The sequence below is a fragment of the Schistosoma mansoni genome, chromosome 6 (assembly GCF_000237925.1).
Source record: "Schistosoma mansoni strain Puerto Rico chromosome 6, complete genome".
Classification (NCBI taxonomy): Eukaryota; Metazoa; Platyhelminthes; class Trematoda; order Strigeidida; family Schistosomatidae; genus Schistosoma; species Schistosoma mansoni.
The window spans coordinates 19,690,645-19,712,209 of record NC_031500.1 but is presented as its reverse complement, the minus strand read 5'-3'; the positions used below and the strand labels follow the sequence as shown (position 1 = coordinate 19,712,209).

At 36.1% G+C, this 21,565-nt stretch overlaps 1 protein-coding gene and 2 non-coding genes across 3 annotated transcripts; all 3 read right to left on the bottom strand.

Annotated features, from left to right (window-relative positions):
* Positions 1-2,211: 2,211 nt before the first annotated feature.
* Positions 2,212-2,460, bottom strand: Smp_077790 (putative histone H2B; the record flags this gene model as incomplete). The annotated part of the gene is made up of 1 exon (XM_018798535.1): positions 2,212-2,460. The coding sequence occupies one exon, from the start codon at positions 2,458-2,460 to the stop codon at positions 2,212-2,214; it is 249 nt and encodes an 82-aa protein (XP_018653467.1).
* Positions 2,461-16,754: 14,294 nt separating this feature from the next.
* Smp_tRNA_00310_Pseudo_TTG.1.1 lies at positions 16,755-16,826 on the bottom strand. The gene has a single exon. It is a non-coding gene (tRNA).
* A 3,722-nt stretch (positions 16,827-20,548) lies between these two features.
* Smp_tRNA_00254_Gln_TTG.1.1 lies at positions 20,549-20,619 on the bottom strand. Its single transcript has one exon. It is a non-coding gene (tRNA).
* Between the last annotated feature and the right edge of the window lie 946 nt (positions 20,620-21,565).

The following is a 21,565-nucleotide window of genomic DNA, read 5'->3' as shown; positions in this document are numbered from 1 at the left end:
GTTACTTACTTGCTTACGCCTGTTACCTCTCGTGGGGGAGCATAGGCCGCTCACCATCATTCTCCATCCAACTCTGTAATGGGCAATCCTTTCCAGTTCTTTCCAGTTAACATTCATCCTTTTCATATTTGCTTCTATTTCCCGGAGTAATGTGTTCTTTGGCCTTCCTCTTTTCCGCTTCTCTTCGGGATTCCAAGTTAGGGATTGCCTCGTGATGCACATTGGTGATTTCCTTAATGTATGTCCGATCCACTTCCAACGTCTTTTCCTAATTTTCTCTTCAACTGGAAGCTGGTTTGTCCTCTCCCACAAAAGGCTGTTGCTGATAGTATCCGGCCAGTGAATGTTGGATATTTTCATTTTAATGTGAATATCTTAAAGGTATTGCAAAAAGTTGTTTAAAACTCCGTACGATGTAATGAAAATATACAATGTCATGGAATTTATAAATTTTATTACGTCCTTGTGAAATTTTGTATTTATACCTCAACATTTTGAAAAAAATATTCATGTTACTGATATGAAATAAGTAGTAAGCAATGCTAACTCCGTTTAATTATTCATCATCGATATGCGAATTGAAATAAACGTTACTTAGTAACTTATCCATGGCTTGAAGAAAGTCATATGAAAAGGTACACAGTAAGTATTTTACTTAATAAAAAAATAATTACTCTGTATCTTAATTAGTCTATGTGAACTTGTAGTGAACTTGTGCTTCGCTAGTCGTTCACTTCCATATCCGTTATATTGCAAATCTTAAACGGTGCATAAAATCAGGAGGCAGAGAGAATCGGCAGCTCCAGTTTTATCGACAAATAGTGTGGGCCAGAAAGTTACAAGCACATGAGTAAATATCAGCGAGCGAAACAAAAATGATACGCACTGGAGATGGTGGGTAAGCCGACTCGCTTTAAGCAAGCGTTAATCAATATTATAGTCAAACAAGGATAAATGACAGACATGTAAGAAATAGGGTAAGAAGTGTACACACTTCTTCACTCATATGAAAATTGGTCATATGGGCTTAACATAACAACCGATACTACAAACTGTGATTAGCCCCCCCTCCAAATGCCCCAGTAGGACCGAGGGTGGTGAGAGTCTGCTCTCCCTCTCGAAATTCTCTGACATAGCAACGTGCATACAGCCACTTCCAGGGAGTCCTACTCCTACTGGGCATTATTTACGAAAATTGAGAGGACGAAAAGCGAATGTCGGGCGCTTTAACCGGGTTGGTGGACACAGAAAATCCACCTAGAGGAGTTGGAAAACCCTGATTCCAAACCAATGGTACATATTTGCTCCAGTATCCTGAAGGAAGAAATGGCGTGTGAATCAATCGTTGGTCACCGGCTATCATGGGACTGCATCTGCTCACGACGCTCCACTGCCTTTTGTATCAGACCTTTAGGTCAAAGGCTCCGGGTGTGGCTTCCTAAGAAAACCACCTGCTTCGGTTTGGGCACCTGGGCAGTATCACAGCCCTTACACAAATCAAATGAGATTTGTGTGGCGCATATATATCTGGTGCCCTTTTGTACCACCATTTATGTGTTTAAATAAATAAATAAATAAGTTTCTTGTAAATAGTACAGACCTTGTTCTACAAATCTACTCTTTTGTTCGTCAATGAATTTGATAGAATGTAAGGAAATGTAAAAGATATCGTAGAAATCTTATGGATAGAGATTACTGTCACGTACCATTTGAATATAAATTTATTGGTCTCTTCTATTCATCAACAACTTACATATATAATCATGAAAAGGTTATCTATGATGTATAGATTCAAACCAAGAGAACCAAGTGTCATTATGTTGAGGCTGAACGTTTTCTCAATGGTTTTATGACATATCTACTTGCACATTTCTGATTAGCGTTTTTTAGAGAGTTAGTTTTCTACGGGATGAGGTCGCTAACCCCATGCCCAACCCTCCTCCTTTACCCGGGTTCGGGACCGGCAGTAGCCCCCGTAGGAGCTACAGGCGGAATTTTTTTTTAATTAGTTAAAATTACAAATGTAATTTGCACTTCGATCATCATTTCAAAATTCACTTCAAAATTTTCAACTTAAAAATCTGGTTAAGAATCATTAATTACTAATAAATGAATTATTCATAACCTTGATAAAACACATACTGAAATGATTAAACAACATAATTTCAGTTCTGATTTCATTCGTTATTAAAACTATTATTGTGGTGTGTGCTACTTGTTGTAGTGCGATAGTCGGCTGGCTTCTGCGGCAATGCGCTTAAAGATATCGTTCACAAACGAGTTCATGATTGACTTTGCCTTCGACGAGATACCAGTGTCAGGATGAACTTGACGAAGAACTTTATAGATGTAGATAGCATAACTCTCCTTCCTCCTTCTCTTCTTATTCTGATCAATCTTCGGCAGCTTAACCTTCGAGGCTTTCTTCGCAGCTTTACCAGACACAACTTTAGGAGGCATCGCTTAGTAGACGAATGCGTAATATATAGCGTAATATATAACGCTAGTCAGGAATAGAATGTCTGGTAGCAGAAGGTTGAGAAGGTTGATGAGAGAAGAATGAGAACAGACAGCAAATGGTATGGAAATGCAGGAACAATAAAGTCTGAAATAATTAATGAACATTTTGCAAATGAAGTATTAGAGTATGGTTTTTCTATTTTATGAAGTAACTCTGTAATTCTATGCTAAATGTAGTCGGTTGTCCCCATCTGTGTTCTTCTTCTTCACTACATTAGAAAATAATATCATAATTAAGCCCATTTATGACTGTGTGTCGGCTTCTCATAATGAAAACTACTGAAATATGTTGTCATAGATTTTCTTCGGTTGCATGAACATTGACTAATCATATTTATATGATATACCGGCCGATATAATGATTGCAGCCATCCAATTAAAGTTCTAAGTGAAATATTGGAAGAAATTAAAAATCAAACACCTATCTATACAGAATGAATAATTCACAGAATACTAATGATATACTTGATGCTGTTGCGAGTTCACCTTACTCGGTAAACGGAATGAAGGTCAATGACACAGTGACACGATAGGCTATTCTAATCCGTTGTCCTCGGCCCTGCTAACTAGATCAAGATGTCTTGATGAGAATGTATTCTACAAGCACCCAGAAAATACGAGGTCACTGAGCACACAAATCAAGCTTATTTATACAATGATAGAAACGCCCTTGAGGGAGCCACAAAATAGCGTACTAAAAAAATCCGTCAACCAATGACAGTCAAAGAAGTCCAAGTGGGGGATGTAAGCTGTAGGTGAACTAAGCGTTTCTTGGCGGAAAAACATAAAACTCAAATTTTCAGGATGAAATTACAAAATAAGGCCCCTTACCAAGTGAGTTCTGGGGATCTAACGTCTCCAACAACTATTGATTATTTCTTTAAAAAAGAGTAAATTCCAATCAAAAACTAGAAAATTTAAAACCAACTCTTGTAGACTGTTGTTACTATGGCAGTATACACATTTCCTTAGCTTTGTACCTCTACAGTGCGAACGAAAACTGATCTAAACTTAGAGTTACCGAATACTTACTATTTATTCTATAGATAAAGTGGAAGAAGAGCTAAACGCAATGCGTAATACCCGTAGGGAAAACGGATACCCTGAAAAGTTCGTAAACAAATATATAATAACGAAGTTCAGAATAGGCGAAATACAAGTAGTAAATAAGAAATCCCTGTTTATGCACCTACAATTCAGAGGGGATGTTGCTAGCGAAATATTAATTCAGAGATTACGCAGAACAATCCAAAAATCATTCAACGCCGGAGAACTACGATTAGTGTTTACTACCCATCCAATGGTGACACTGAAGCTAAAAGATGAATTACTTAGAATGACCACCTCATTTTCTATTTATCAGTCCGACTGCTCCTATGGAGCAAGTTATATTGGTCTAGGAATTTACATTTTTGTGCTCACAAAAACCTCCCAGCGTGGCTAAACAAAGGTTTGGTGAAGAAAGTGAACATTTGATATTGACCCATTTAGTGCGAACTGCTTATTATGTCAGTATAAACCAATATTTTTAAATTATTTATCGGGTCAGTATTTTTCGCCAAAGCTTGTGAGACTTAAAGTCCTTCAAACGGCTGAAACAGTAGCCACCAGGATTACGAAACTGGTGTTATACGTACAAAGAAATGTCTTTAATCACTCCTCCTCCCCTGGCCAACCTCAAGGTCAATTAGTTAATAGTAATCTCAGCTATTGAATGACCAAATTTGACTATTGTATTTACGACCTTTCGTAGTCAAATGCACTTATATCTACTATCTTTATTCCCAAATCTTTTTATGATTATTATTACTATTATCAGTTTGATTTTAATACATGATTCCTTTACTTTCAATTCATCCCACCTTATTATGTCTTACTAATAATTGTTTACACAATGTAGTCTTCCACTAAATATTCGTTGGAATTGTAATTGCACTATTATCTCCCTCACCCTATCTGACCCATATTTATTTGGATCATGGATCCTAAACTTTTCACTTAACATATAAGTACATTCAAGTTAACATTCTATATGAGTCATATCAACATTAACAATTTTATTCTATATATGCTCACTAGTGACTGGCTTTAAAAGGTATTTCTTGGAGTTCTAGTGAGAAGCAGTGACCAGTGGAGTTCAACCAGGTCTGTTATGAGATAGTGTCCCTCATTTTCGTGGATCGGTTGAAGTTAGACATGCCGGCTTAGTGGTCCAGAGATCAAGCGCTCGCGCGCGATAAATATAGGTCCTGGGTTCGAATTTCATGAAGCAGGATCGTGGATGCACACTGCTGAAGAGTCTCACAATAGGACGAAACGGCCGTCTAGTGCTTCCAGGTTTTGCATGATGGTGGAACCTAAGAATCTCCTTTCTTAATATTTGGGATTCATCAACTGAATGTACCCATATCCCAATGTTAACATTTATATCATGAATTGAATCATGTATCTTTCAATCGAAACATTCAATTCATCATCTAGTTAGCTATTGAGTTCAAAATTCAAAAAAGGAAAAGTACTTTATGTACTAATAAAGTATTAAATGAACTTTTCTATTGGTATGATCATACGATTAATCAGTTTCGATTTACATCAAACAAAATATATACAAATACATATATTACCCTTTTCTTAAGGTTAATCATTTGAAAGTTAAAATTTGATTGGTTTAAATAAATTGCGCACTTTTAATATTTTAAAGACGGTGATCTAGACAATCAGACATAAATCAACCTATATATATGGATATGGATACGGATATGAATATGGATCTATTCAATTTGGATACAAACTACAAAGTACATTTGATGATACCTATTGAACATATTGGATCTTGATTTAAAATCTATCCATTCTTCTTGTTTTCTATTCCTTTCACTTTAATAGCGCCATATGCTTCATAGAAGAAATTAATTCCATATCCAAATTTTAAAAAAAAATTTTTTTTAGAAAAAAAAATCATCTTTAATTATTTTTCAAGTTTTTCTTACTAACCCCCCCCCTAGCGCCAGAAAAAAAAACGAAAAAAAAAATGAAAAAATTTTTATTTTCCTTCATAGTAACAATTTTCTGTTTACATTTATTTATATTTAAAAAATCAATACAAATGAAATTAAATGATGTTACACAAACTTTAACAGAATTGAATACAGATGATTCAATTATAACTGATTATCCAATACGTATGTGTGGTAATGAATTTTTAAAAAATCTTAAATATGTTTGTTCTATACGAGGAATATATACACCAATAAATCGTTTCAAAAGATCATTTAAACAATATTATAGTAAGTGAATATGATGTATAATATTTTGTTAAAATGTTTTGGGAACTTGAATTGGTTGGCTCCTAAATGCCCTAGTAGGGCCGATAGTGGGGAGAGTCAGCTCTCTCTCTCTCTCCCTCGCTCTTAAAATGCTCTCAAGTGGTCACGTGAATACAACCATTGCCAGGGAAATCCTACTCACTGCCTTGTCACAGATACGGTGTTGTTTGTGAAATTGAGAATACGAAAATCGAATGTCTGATGAATTAACCAGGTTGGTGAATATTGCGGATCCACCTAGGAAAATTGAGAAACCCTGATTCCAATCCAGTCGTGGACATAGGCTCCAGGATCGTGAGTGAACTAATGGGGTATGAACCAATTATCGGTCACTGGTTACCATAGGACTGCATTTCCTGAAGTTGCTCCACTACCTTGTGGATCAGACTTTTAAGTCAAAGACTCTAGGTGTGACACCCTAATAAAACAATCTGCTTGGGTCTGGTCACCCGGGAAGTATCACAGCCCTCACACGAGTTGAATAATTTATGTGGTGCATATCTTTTTGATACCTCCTTGTACCAATATTTATGTGTTCAAGTACATAAATAAATAAAATAAACCTAAAGTGATCACTCTATATGATTAAATTACTGATAAACTCAAAGCAGTGAACTATTAACTTAATGTTTGACTGTTTTTCATGATTTTGAACTTAATCACTTCAAAAAAAAACAGGTGAATATATGAACTATGGATTATTTTCTCTATTGTCTAGTGACATTTACTTAGCAACTGTTAATATATTCGAATAATTGATGTTTACATGATAAGTTTCTCCTAAAATGTTAACTTTTTGGTTGATATCTCCATGAAGAAAATTCAGAGTTACAGCCTATAAGTAGCTAGCAGACTCATTGAATGACAATTTAATGAAAATTTGATTGAAATAACCGATGGTTATCCTTCTGGTGATTAATTGGAGTGCCAATATATAAAATTTAATAACATTTTCATCCGAGTTTACTTACTTTACTTACATACTCCTGTTACTCCCAATGGAGCATAGGCCTCTGACCAGCATTCTCCAACTCCGTCTGTAGATCCTCTGGGGGCTACTGCCGGTCCCAAGCCCAAATAAAGGAGGGGGGTTGGGCATGGGGTTAGCGACCCCATCCCGTAGAAAATAAACTCGCTAAAAAAAACGCTAACCAGAATAATCTGAGTTTAAGACTACCTTAAAAAAAATATTTTTGACCAGACTACAAATTGAATGCAGGACCCGAATATTTTGTCCACGAAGCTTTTACTGTCAGAAGAAGTGAGAATTTTGAAGACAAAGTGACCCATTTGGTATAACTGTTTGGTAGGAGACTTCTCTTATTAACAAAATCACTTTGGAATTACTAGGTAAATAGCTTGCAATAAAAAATGATGGATAGAAACTAATAAGAGCACTTACTATTACTACTTAATTTGACAGTAATGTTACTCACAAATTGACGTTAGTTGACAGATGATTAGAAACTAAGAGGTTTGTGATAGTATTTTTCTTGATGGTGGATGTTACTGGGTTTCTACAAAATTCTTGAATTGCTGAGCAAACGAAAGGCAATTTATTTGTTCAACTTCACTTATTCAGAATGTAGTTCCACAGTGTCTAGTTACAAACGATACTAATTTCATTTTTCATTGGCTTAATCCCCACTGACCATAATTTATCGCCAGAGTAATAAAACTTTTCTTTAAAGCCAGTTATGATTGATGTTTAGCGGTGAAATAGAAGAGTTTCTAAAGATTGTTTAGTGAACTGGTTTTGTCTGATGAGCTTTAGAAAACCAAAGCCAAATCAATACTGGTTTTCTCTAGTTTTCACTCACCCATACATCTTTAATTGTGAAGCTTGGTCCATTCAGTTTATCATTCCATACAGAAAAAGATTTAACACTGTATTACAAAGCATTAAATAAGAATTAGACCCTTGTTTGCCCGTTAAAGAAAACTGATCTTCTGATTAAGTAACAAATGGACGACAGTTATGGAAAAGATAACTTTCTTCTGAAATATAACACAATGAATAATCCTCATTAGTGTATACGACATATAAGATTAGGCGTTAAACATTTTGTTGATTGTATCAATCTGTGCCCTCTTTGAATTAGGGAGCCTACTAGAATGTTTAGTACACGTGTTGAATTTTAATCTCATCAATTTACTTTTTGTTCATTAGCAGTTATGGTCGATTGAAACCAGACGAGATTCATAGGTTTATGGTTGATTTTCTACGGGATGGGGTCGCTAACCCCATGCCCAACCCTCCTCCTTTACCAGGGCTTGGGACCGGCAGTAGCCCCCGGAGGAGCTACAAGCGGAGTTTAAAGCGACTTGTGTCGGCCGTGAATGACAATGTTTCATGGTGTAATTACTGAAAAGCAATTAGTAAACAAAATTTAGACATGAATAACTTGAATGAATGAATGAAAGTGAAATTCCTTATTTGGTTTTAGTAACTTACTCATCAAAATATTTTGTTTTTCTTCTTCTTTGTGCTTAAAGGAGAAAAAAATAATGGGGATATAAATGAATTATTTGGATATATTAGACTGTTTACATTTTATTAATAAAATGTCAAATATTAGTGTATATTACGCAATAGACATAACAATAATATTCATTTGAAATATATTTGGGGGGGTAAGGGGTAGGGCGAATGTATAAACTACTGGGGAAAAAAAGGAGAAAAAACTATCTATATGATGATGTTTACAATGATGTATATACGGCGAAAATGACTAAATTAGCTTAAAAATGGTTTATATTAGTTATAATTACTAAACTTATTGACTGGAATTTAGAAATTTTTACTTTTAATATTGGAATTTGGTTATCTACCATACAAAATATATTTACCTACAGTATCCTATGGATAGATGGATAGTAGCTAGCAGTGGAATTCAGGACGCGCGTTTCGTCCCACTTGGGACTAGTCAGCTGGATGTACCTGCATCTCAGAGTTGATGTTCACTCTGGAACTCGAACCCAGTACCTTTCACTTCAAACGCCTTCCCTTTATCCACTTAGCTACTGAGTCCTGTTAGCCACTTATTTGTGCAATAGGGTAAAGTTTAAATTCACTTAGTATTGTTTGTTTGAATCTTCCCATTAATGTTTAGGACTGCAATTGATTAATCTCTTATCGGCATATGTACATACTGTGCGTATTGCCTCGATATAGCCTTTGATGATAAACATTCTAAGCAAAGATGGATAGTAGCTAGCAGTGAAATCCTGGACAGCTGGATGTACCTGCATCTCAGAGTTGATTTTCACTCTGGGACTCGAACCCAGCACCTTTCGCTTCAAATGCCGTCGCGTTATTCACTAATCTACTAAGTCCTACAGTGTCTTATAAATCAATACAAATGAGTAAAATGTGGTGACGCAGAAATATGAACAAGTTGGAATGAAGTTTATGACAATAGATAAGTAGGTTGTTATTATTAACATTAGCTATGACAATGTGCTTATTTACCACTTTTGTCAAAAATGATTCACATGATCTAGAGACATATTGAATATCAGACGACACTGAACCTCTATCTTCTTTGATACTTTTTAACATTACGCATCTGGGATTTGGCATTGGATTCGACTTGAGGATTTCAGGTTTCACAGTATGAAACATAAAGAACATTAAATCAAAGTTTAACCGTTCAAGTCCTAGCCTCAAGTAGTTTGAAATAAAGTGCGGCAATGATTTAATGTCATAAATGAAACGTACACAATGTTAAGCACATTTACAGTGGAATAGTCAGGAATTGTCACCGAAAATTCTGAAGTCCGTCTATCATACGAGATCTGAAGCTCTTTGTTTCATTCTCGAACACACTTGTGCATATATAGTGGAGAGGAGTTTCGAACAGAGAAGGAACAAGTATCTGTTGCTTTCATAGTTTCTAAAAGTTTATTTAGTTCATATTGGTTGAAGATGATGAAAAATTTTACTCATATTTTGCTGAAAACAAGCCACAGCATTACACTAATACTCTTCGAATTACCTCTAGAAGTTAGTCACTAGTAATCACGTCAAGTAGAGGTTAGAGAGTATGCGCAAGTCTAAGGGCCCTCAGTCTAACCCTCTATCGAGTTGTGAATACATATTTCTACTAAGGAGTTTAGGGTATCCTGGTTTTCACTGTTTGTTTGTGAAGGTTCATCTACTGTCAGTTATTAGGTCTACGTGGAAGTTTATTTTTCATTCATAAGTGTAGTCTAGCTCAGGAATATACGATTTATATTTATGGTTTCAGTGATTTCATTATGTAGTATGATCATTATTTATAGAACTTATTCATCCAAACATTCGACCTCATAAATCAGCTCTGAACTGTACAATGACTGTTGCTTGAGTAAACCTCAACGTTCAGTGTAATCAACATCTACACAATTTAGCTGCATTTCGCTCGCTGGTTTAAGTGGTTAAACATTAAACTACATTTATTTGACGTTAGATGACTATAACTTAAGTACTATACTTTCATTAAACATTTAGGAAACTCCTATTTCTCTGAACTTTTAATCTAATGTTTTATCAAATTAGGCAGATGTACTTAGAAAATATTTTTTTTCTAATAAATTAGTACCTCGAGTGAAACATCTTTTTTTGTCAATCATCATATAACCAAAGTGTACTTTTAACTTTGTTAGTACACAATATTGAACACGTACTATGAATTCAATTTGTCATTCATATTATTTCAGTTCTTAAAAAATTCTTAATAGAATGATGAGGTGGAAATTCTCAAATGAAATTAAAGGGTTATGAATCGGTTTTCCATTGATGATGGTTGTCTATAATTGAAGGGGTATATTCGTATCACATAAATTATATCCTATCGTAGCATACTTTTATGAACATTATAAATTCACTTGATGTTGTTTACTTGTATCTTCCCATTATAATTTAGGACTGCAATTGATTAGTCTCTTGTTAGCATATGTGCATCTTGTGTGGATTGCCTCAATATTGCCTTAATTCATAAGCATTCTAAGCAAAGATGGATAGTGACTAGCAGTGGAATCCAGGACGCACTTTTCGGTAGGATGATAAATGTAAAGCACCGGTATATAGCTAGATACATTTATTTATTTATTTGAACACATAAATATTGGTACAAAAAGGCACCAGATATATATGCGCCGCACAAATCTCATTTGATTTGTATGAGAGCTGTGATACTGCCCGGGTGCCCAAACCGAAGCAGGTGGTTTTCTTAGGTGGCCACACCCGGAGCCTTTGACCTAAAGGTCTGATCCACAATGCAGTGGAGCAACCTCAAGAGATGCAGTCCCATGATAGCCGGTGATCAACGATTGATTGATACGCCATTTATTCTCTCAAGATACTGGAGTCCATGTGCACCATTGGTTTGGAATCAGAGTTTTCCAACCTCGCTAGGTGGACTTTCCGTGTCCACCAACCCAGTTAAAGCGCCGGATATTCACTTTTCGTCCTCTCAATTTTGTAAACAACACCCCTGGTGTGAGGAGGCAGTTAGTGAAACTTCCCTGGCAGAGGCTATATACGTGTGGCCATGTGAGAGCATTTCGAGAGGGAGAGCAGACTCTCCTCACTCTCGGCCGTACCAGGGCATTTGGGGGCTAGAACTCTTCCAGTATCCTAAAACTTAAAAGAAACATATCGATGTGTACAAAAACTTCGTATCAATACATCATTCTACCCTAACTTATTAGGAATGATCTAGAAAATCATAAAAGAGATGAAATCTGAATTTTGATCATTCAAATGATACCTTATATCATCTTTATTACAGATTATGTAATTCTTATTTTTTTTTACACTAAAACGTAAATAGTCTAAATAACGGCTTATTGTTTAAAAAAAACAATTCCATTAATTTGGACTTTAAGATTGATCCTTTTTTAAATGAGCCTACTGATATACATAAATAAGTAAACAAACTGCACACACACACACATGCACACACACACAATTAAGGACAAGTTTCTAATGTTTATTTATTTCTCATTAAATATAAACATGATCTAAAGGAAGTGAGTATAGTGAAATTTTTTTTATTATTTAGTCAGTCATTATAACTACTATACTCATTTTTATTGTTTATAAGTAATCTGATACATTGTAAACAAAAAAAGGTCAATAAGGGATTAAACAAAAATAGTCAATTTATTCCAAATAAATCAAAAATATTAAAAAAAACATGTCAGATTATCCCTTTTCTTTTCCATGGTCTATCGGTTAAATGCTCTGGTGCGAGACTGGTAAGTCCTGAGTTGGAATCTCGCGAGTGTGGGATCGTGGATGAGCACTGCTAAGGAGTCCCATAATAGGACGAGACGGCCGTCAAGCAGTGCTTCCAGGTTTTCCATGGTCGTCTAGCTTCAATTGACTCATGATTTCAACTATGAAAATACTAAATTCTCCACCGAACCCCTTTTGATAATGATCATATGCTCACTAGTGACTGACTGTAAGGGATATTTCCTTGAGTTCTAGTGGGAAGCAGTGACCCTGTGGAGTTCTATCAAGTCTGTTGTAGAGATATCAACTCACTGAAGACAATTGGTGAATGGTTGCTCAAAATTGTGTATTGGTTGAAGTTAGACATGAACACCGTCGGATGCCGACCGGTTCAGTGGTCTATCGGTTAAGTGCTCTGGCGCGAGACTGGTAAGTCCTGGGTTGGAATCTCGCGAGTGTGGGGTCGTGGATGAGCACTGCTAAGGAGTCCCATAATAGGACGAGACGGCCGTCAAGCAGTGCTTCCAGGTTTTCCATGGTCGTCTAGCTTCAATTGACTCATGATTTCAACTATGAAAATACTGAAATCTCCATAAAACCCCTTCTGATCTTTTTTTCTTCTTTTTGTGTTTTTTTAAATGTTTTATATAAATGTTATCGTTATATACAACCTTTCTTTTTTATATATTACCACCATTAATAATAACTACTTTTAAGAATTCGGTGTTCATTTTGTTGTGCTAATGAGTGAGGTATGACAACTTGAACCGATGCATATAGGTGCCTGATCCTACGTTGTAGCTGATTGACTGAATGACTGACTGACTATTGATGATAATCCATTTATTAATGATCATTTAATAATATAGATCTGATTTATAAGATCTGTATTTATTATGAATGAATTCCCCCCTTTTTATTTTAATGTAAATATAAATGAGCCTGTTTTATAAAATTTATTTGTCTGAAAATATATTAGAAACTATAGAAATTAGTTCAAAAAAGGGTTACTTTCCCCCCCCCCTAGAGATGGACATTTTATGGATTCATTACTGATTATAATTAAAGAATAGGATCTTTTTTTTGTTTTTTTCCTTAATTTATTCATCAAACCAGACAATAAAAGTAGAATGAATGAAGGGGAAAAAAGAGAAGTCAACTAATGGGTTTTTCTTTTCTTTCAATCAAAATGGTTAATTTAAATAACTTTTATTATGGTAAGCTCATTATTTTCAATCTTAGACAATCATCGTGCTATCACAAAGGGGGTTTTGTGGAGATTTTAGTAATTTTATATAGTTAAGATCATGAGTCAATTGAAGCTAAACCACCATGGAAAACCTGGAAGCACTGGACGGCCGTTTCGTCCTATTGTAGGACTCCTCAGGAGTGCGCATCCACGATCCCGCCTCACGGGATTCGAACCCAGGACCTACCAGTCTTGTACCAGAGCACTTAACCAGTAGACCACTGAGTCGGGAGTTCGTTGCGCAATTTCACGGATTGGTTGATGTTAGACATTAACACCGCTGGATGCCGACTCAGTGGTCCCACAATAAGACGAAACGGCTGTCCAGTGCTTCCAGGTTTTCCATGGTGGTCTAGCTTCAATTGACTCATGATCTTAGCTATATAAATTCATCGTGCTATCAAACTTTCAGTGTATAAACAGAGATTATCAGAGATCTGGAGTTCCTTAAGGATCAGGAAACATTTTTCAATGATATTTATAGTAATGATAGTTCCGTAAGTGGTGGTGTAGTGAATTTGAATACGGGTAAAAACAATCGAATGTAACTAAGCACAAATTACAGATTATCTCACTAAAATCTATCAATCATACAGTAACTGGTTAATTTGCAAATTATCAATCAATTATCTTAATCTTGACTGTTCCTTCTGCAAATATCAGTCCATCGTCTCTGATTATCATTGTTCATGCATTTTCATACTAATTGTGTCCCATCCCCGTCCTCTCCTTATCGATCTTCTACTGAAATACATTCAATGCCTGACCATCACCATATACTACTCATGTGGAAATAAGTAGCCCACACCACAATGGTAATAACAATAGAAAGCTATTGTAATACGATTTAGTAGTTAGCTAAGATTTTATGTACATGAATTTTTGTGTAACACTAAAGCTCTAGTTTGTCTATTCTTACAACATCAAATCTCCTGTAATATAATTAGTAAAGGTTTTAAAAGTCTGGCGATTATTGTGTATTCAGTGTAACAACATTTAGGATGTACAATTTTGGTATACTCGATGAAATAGTTGATGGGAAAAATGTTTATTTAGAAATCGAAGATTACGTCATTTGTATTTTTGAAGTGCGATTCAGTGCTATATTGACATACTGAAAGATAATTACATTCTAATAATCCTATAGATCTATAGGATTCGATCTGCACTAAGAAGAACCTGACATAGATGACATTGATCACCACTCAATGATCAAACAATTGTAGATAATTAAAATATCCAAATTTATTGAAAGATTTCCTTGTAAGTGAGTTGTATTACAAACTTTATCAACCACAACTCCTATTACAGTGAATATTCAGTAAAATAAGTCTCAATTGATCATTATCTATCAGACAGTTAAGATCATTAGAGTATGATAAACAGATATCCGCCTAAAATGTATGTTTTTGCTGTATTGCTCAGTCTTATAGTTCGGTTTATGTCAGGCTCTATCTGTTTTATCGATTGAGTACGTTCTTGCCTAGTTGATATATATGAAATTAATGAGACCGCCTATCACAGAGCAGTGAATTCATTGATCGCTCAATGATACACAAAAGCCGTATGAGCAGTCTTGAGTACTTATCAGTCCTGCTTTCTACCTAGCCCAGCCAGTTAAGTCCAGAACACCAATAAAAGCCTCTGCAATATGAATCATTATTCTCAAACATACTGGGTTTATATACCAAACAAACAGACCACATCGTACCGTAAAATAGAAAATAACATTTGTACAAGATTTAGCTAAATGTGGCTGTGAATAGGGGGAACAGTAATTAATGGACTGGGCATAACTCAAGAGTGGTAAATCATACAGTAATAGTCTATGGGTCAAAATGAAGCTTATAATAAGGGGGACACGAATATGAATAGTCTAGTTACTTAACAATTATACAATAGGAAATATACATGTTATATTGGTCCATAGACAGTTCTCAAAGTTACCATTCATAATTCTTCACGGGATATAACACTATCATCCAAACACAGAGCTGAAATTATCCAATTTGATATAAATAAATAAAAATCAGTGATTATTCACCTTTATGATTTAACGGTTACTACTCATAAGTTATCCTTTGGTATGAGGGTTTTACAAAACATTCATAAAAATCTTTCTCAATGGGTTGTAAAGATTGATTTTTTCAGGCCCTGGCAACTGTTCAAAAAACAAAGTTCATAGGGTTATTATGCTATAACAAAATATTTTTTTTAATTTTGCCAGTAATTATATGACTGTGAAAAATCTATATTCATATCTGTAAACGGAAGACTTCTTCTAATGTTTTTTTGGTAAATGCTCACTTAGATAGACGCAAGTAGACAGCTCTCTGTTGAATACTGAAAGCAACGTTACATTACTTACTATTAATGACAATTTTGCATCACAATATTTATCATAAGAAAAACGTTAAAATGAATTAACAATTGAATAACAAGTGACATTGATACTGTATTTCAGTTTATTACAATCTTACTTATATGTAGGAATATAGGCAAAACGTTGTGCACTGTGCGCAACTCTTGAAGACGTATCAGTCAGTCTTGAGTGCTATTAGAGGTATGAGGGCAGTTATCACTTCCCAGTTGCCCACACTGTGCAAGGGTTCTTCTAGAGGTACCTGAAAAGAAAATTGGATTAGAAGTGGTCTTAATGACCTGAGAGCGTGACCGCAGTGCCCAAGGGACAACTGCTTGAGGTCGGTCACACACGACCTTTTTGTGGGTAATTTTTGTGTTAGCTCCGTACTTGTTGGGACCTTACCGCCGGAGACGGATATCCGTGGGATAAGGCGAGGTGTGCATTTTTAGGGTCGACCTTTCCTAACCCCACCCCTCCTTGTGGGAAGGCAGCATCGCCGTTATGCTGGTTGTCTGAAGGAAACACCTTACTGCTGTCACACCTCTGTACAGTCATCAGTACGACTTCGGACCTTGGGTTTGCTGCTTTTAGTCTTACCGCTCTTCAACCGACCTGTCTGTCATGGTAGGACCTTGAGGAACGATTGTTCCAGCCAGTATAGCTCGATTGGTTCATCATTATAGGCAAGCCCGACCACCACTTCAAGGTAGCAGCAACGGTTGGGATGAAGACGTATAAACTACTCAATACCTGAGTTCCAACTGAAAATGCTTCATTAGAATTTATCTAAGATCCATAGATGCACTATATAAGACGCTGAGAGATAAGATGTACTTCAAATGTTTTTTTTAAAAAGACTGTAACAACACCTATCCATGGTAATTGACCATCTTTACTACCAACATTTATTCTTATTAGTAACTGACAAGATACACTTTTATATTAATCTTTTTAAACAATCTTTACTACAGTAAGCAAAGACGGATAGTGGCTAGCAGTGGAATCCAGTTTGACGCACGTTTCGTTCTATTTGGGACTCGTCAGCTGGATGTACCTGCATCTCAGAGTTGATGTTCACTCTGGGACTCGAACCCAGTACCTTTCGCTCCAAACGCCATTGCATTATCCACTCGGTCACTGAATCCTGATAGCCACTTGCTTGTGCAATGGGGTGAAGTTTAAATTCATTTAGTATGGTTTGTTTGAATCTTCCTATCGATGTGTTAGGACTGCAACTAGTCAGTCTTTACTATATAAAAATAAAAGTTATATAATATTGATTTAAGCCATATTCAACTTACTTATCTTTCTTTCTCTTTCTCTTTCTCTTTCTCTCTCTCCCCTTATGTATATTACGTAATATTTCAGATTTAGAAAGAATTTTACAACGTCAAAAACGTTTTGATGATCTATGTACATTATATACAATTTATGAACCAGATCAAGTTGTAACACAATGTTGTTGTATTGGTTGTAATCGTAACTATCTAGAACAATTTTGTAATCCAAATTAAAAAAAATATGAGTTTCCAAGGAATTTTATATTCTCCTAAAGAAAAAAAGAAAGAAATTTGAAAAAAAACGGGGGGGAGGGGAGGAATATTGATTAATTTTGATTGGTTGAGAAAAATAAATAAATAAATAAACAAAAATTATTTTCATTGTTATTGTCTTTCTTTTTCTTTTTTGTATTTTAATGTACTTCACATAGATACGTCAGTTAAATTAGATTCCTTTTAGTAAAACTATTTGTTTATCATATATAACTAGGCAATTTCGTAAGAGATTTTTATAACTTTAAAAGGGGATTTATTTAATAAAGAATAAGCTTACTAAAAACTGGATACTTCCCAAAGAAATTTAGGTAAGACTGTAATTTATAGACGAGCCAATCAGAAGCGTTTGAGGGATTTCAAGGTCATGGCGCCAATTTCAGTACGTGATGCTCATGTACGATCGGTTCACAGAGAATTTTAGAGTATACTTGACAATTAAGCGGCTACAACGAATGAGACTACTAAGAACTTCCTGTATTTGTAATTACGAGTAATGAATGACTTGTAGACCTTGTGCAGACTACCTTAATGTTTTCCTTCGATGTAATATATGTTGAAGGATAACGTTTGCTAGAATAAGAACCTTTATCGCTCGATCCAGATTGGGACTAAGCCATATTATAATAATTGCCACCGAATGTATAATAAAAGCACCACTAACATTGGCTGAAATAATCGCAGATATTACTGAAGCTTCGGCTGTGCAGTAGTATGAGTATTGTAGGGACATATCCATAATAGAAATGATAAACTTACACAACCGGAGAACACACAAACAATAATGAAGCTATGTGGTCGAGGCTGAGAGGGTTTTTATGACCTTATCATGGTTCCAGAGACCAACTATTATGGAGCCATATGGATGAGTTCCTCTACCGTATGCATTACGATTTTGGAACTTTTGAACCTTTTTCTAACCATGACAAGTTCTTGGACCACATAAAAGAAGTATATCCACTTTAATGCTTTGGTTTTGTATAATATATTATTACTCTATGCTGACTGTTTACTGATTGGCTAACATTTCTCAAGTTCACTTAAGATTTGTTCAAAGGTCGTTCATAAATTATAATCTCGCCGAAATTTATTTTGTATATAGCATTATGTCATTAGAAGAATTAGAAAATTATGACACACAACAATATATAGTATACATAATACTCTAATCAACAAACTTTTTATATGAATCTTGTGGATCACTAACATAGATGATCTATGTCGCGAATGATTGGGGGCCTACTCAAGTAAGACAAGAATGGTGTGATCAAAGGATAATTTCGAAGTCACACCTTGCGGTCACCATCTAACATGGATTACCCCTTCGACGTATCAAGGTACTATGCTGCTTTGAAAACCGTGAAATACAAAGGACGGTAATACGGAAATATATTAATAAGAACGATCACAGAGAAGATTTTGAGACCACTACTGCATCGACCATTTAATGGCATACCGTAAGCTGATGCGCGTCGGTTGCCTTTTACCTTGACAGAGAAGGATGATCGTTTCGATATTTGGCTAGGCCTCAGTGACATTTCACTGGCAGTACAATCTGGTCTATTCCTTAAGGAAGTGATTAATTGGGTCCTTGACTTAATTATTAAGCAATAAATACTAGTTCAAAAAGGTATTTTCATTGATTAAGAATAAACTCCTATGCAAAACCAAGTAGTTAAGCACAATCTATAGTTGTCTTAAAGGTGATAACACAAGAAATGTTAGATTATTATACAATATAAAGATTAAACCCACGACAACGTATAACAGCTCATAAAAATGAATAATATTCTGATCAGATTACCAATGTACGTTTAATTCATACCATCTAAATGAATATATCATCATGAAATCAGCTTACCTCAGTTCATAAGAAAACATAAACCAAATGATCAACTGCAATTGAGGTAGTAAACATTTAATTATTTCCAAAAAAAGTAGGTTGAATATAAAAAGGGAACTTATAAAGATAATAAACATATGAGAAAAGTAAATAGATCTACTCTGCATAAAAGTGCAGAATGAGAAGTAGCAGTGTGCACTGGTCGAGTGTGAGTGGTGTGATGTGGTCGGAGGAATGCATCTTGAAGTGTTTCACATGGTGGTCAGTGGTAGTTTGAAGACACCTGACAGGACGAGGCTCCTCCCAGACTCGAACTCGGGTCACTGAATTCACAGGTCGGAGTGCCAACCTCCACACCACCACACCGTAGTTGCACGCTCACCACATACATAACATCACACATTCACATCACACATACAAACGACACGCGATAATATCAACAGCTTCGTTTTCCTATTACATAGATCGCCGTTGAGCCTCTCGAAGCGTACAAGGGATACAATTTAGATACACTCAAGATCGAACTTCACAGAACGATTTAGCTAAAATAGCGGTTTTTTATTGAATCATACAAAAATTAGATACAAATTTAAATTTGTGTGGTGTCTGAGGCGTTTAACGCATCCTTTTGTATGAAACAAAAAACCTTCCTTTAACGATGACATGAAGAAGAGTTAAAATGTACGATAGTAGAAAAGACAGCAGATAGCCATGTCAAAAATTGGTCACAGTATAAAAAATAAAACAAAACCAGAAAAAAGGGCAAATCAATATGGAAACTGTTGCGTTTGATCAAATACACAACACTGTAAATAACTGCTACAGTGATTGAAATAAACCAGTTATAATGATAAATACAATGATAAGTAAATTGAACATAACAAGTATTTGAAATATACGACAAAAATACACAAATTCTGTTGAAACGAAAGCGAAAAAAAATGTTGTCAATTGAACTGCTTACTAATAGTGTGAAAATAGTATGAAACGGCATGCAAAAGAGCGCAAGACAAGTGAGAAAAAAATTAAAAAAAAAAGAATGATAAAAAGTGTAGGCAACACTGCAATCAAATAAAGACGGAAATATAAACGCAAGCATACACACATGCATCAATACTGGATCAGTCTGTGAAATACAATGGCTGAATTACACATGTGCGTAGTCACATGCAGGTGTACAAGTGTAGAGTAGGATGAATCGGTGTGGATATGTGGTAGCTTGATGAACATGTGTGATTTGGACATGTGTACGTAGTGGTGAGTGTGTGACTGGAATCGGTCGAACACATATGATGTAGTTTGTGAATCACAGCATGTCGTTGATGCTGTCGACTGACCAGTTGACTGATCAGACTGAGGAGTGTTTGTGTTGAGTGGACTCGTGAAGTGTGATTGGGACGACGTGATCGAGGTGTTGTTGCGAAGTGATGCACATGTTTAGTGATGATTTCAAAAGTGCACACATCACAAGGCCTCGCCGAGATTCGAACTCGGGTTGCCGGATTCAAAGTCCGAAGTGCTCACCGCCACACCACGAGGCCACGTTCGCGTCGCTACCACACGCACAACACCACACATTCTGATCATACCTACATCATAACTACATCTTATCTACCATGTATCAACAACAATTCCACATACAATTATCCATTCCATTACCAGCATCTACATAACGTCACTCACATATTCATCCCCATCTTGTCCTTCAGATTCACCGTCACCTACATCTACACCTACACACAACAAAACTGAACCACTCACTCTTCCTGACATCCACGTGCATACATGTGGAGCAAACTGACAGTCAGACAAACAAACGGATCGCCTACTGAATTCATGTATCCCTGACTCACTCACACACTCACTCCAACTCACATGTGCACGAACACACTAGCACCGACACATTGACATTAGTGAAGCGTCGACCTATGTCATCCAATACACCAAGCTATCCAGGACAACATCAACATCTGATTCGGTACACTGTGTCTAGCTGGTGTGCCATTCGATCGTCTCACGGACATCACGACCACTATTCCGGTCACACGAAACGGTTGGACAAACGTGCTGACTGAGAAGTAGCAGTGTGCACTGGTCGAGTGTGAGTGGTGTGATGTGGTCGGAGGAATGCATCTTGAAGTGTTTCACATGGTGGTCAGTGGTAGTTTGAAGACACCTGACAGGACGAGGCTCCTCCCAGACTCGAACTCGGGTCACTGAATTCACAGGTCGGAGTGCCAACCTCCACACCACCACACCGTAGTTGCACGCTCACCACATACATAACATCACACATTCACATCACACATACAAACGACACGCGATGCCACCAACAACATTGTTTCGCTCGCACAAAATATCCCACAGTGCACGCAACACTGCAATCACATACACACACAAGCATCAATACTGGATCAGTCTGTGAAATACAATGGCTGAATTACACATGTGCGTAGTCACATGCAGGTGTACAAGTGTAGAGTAGG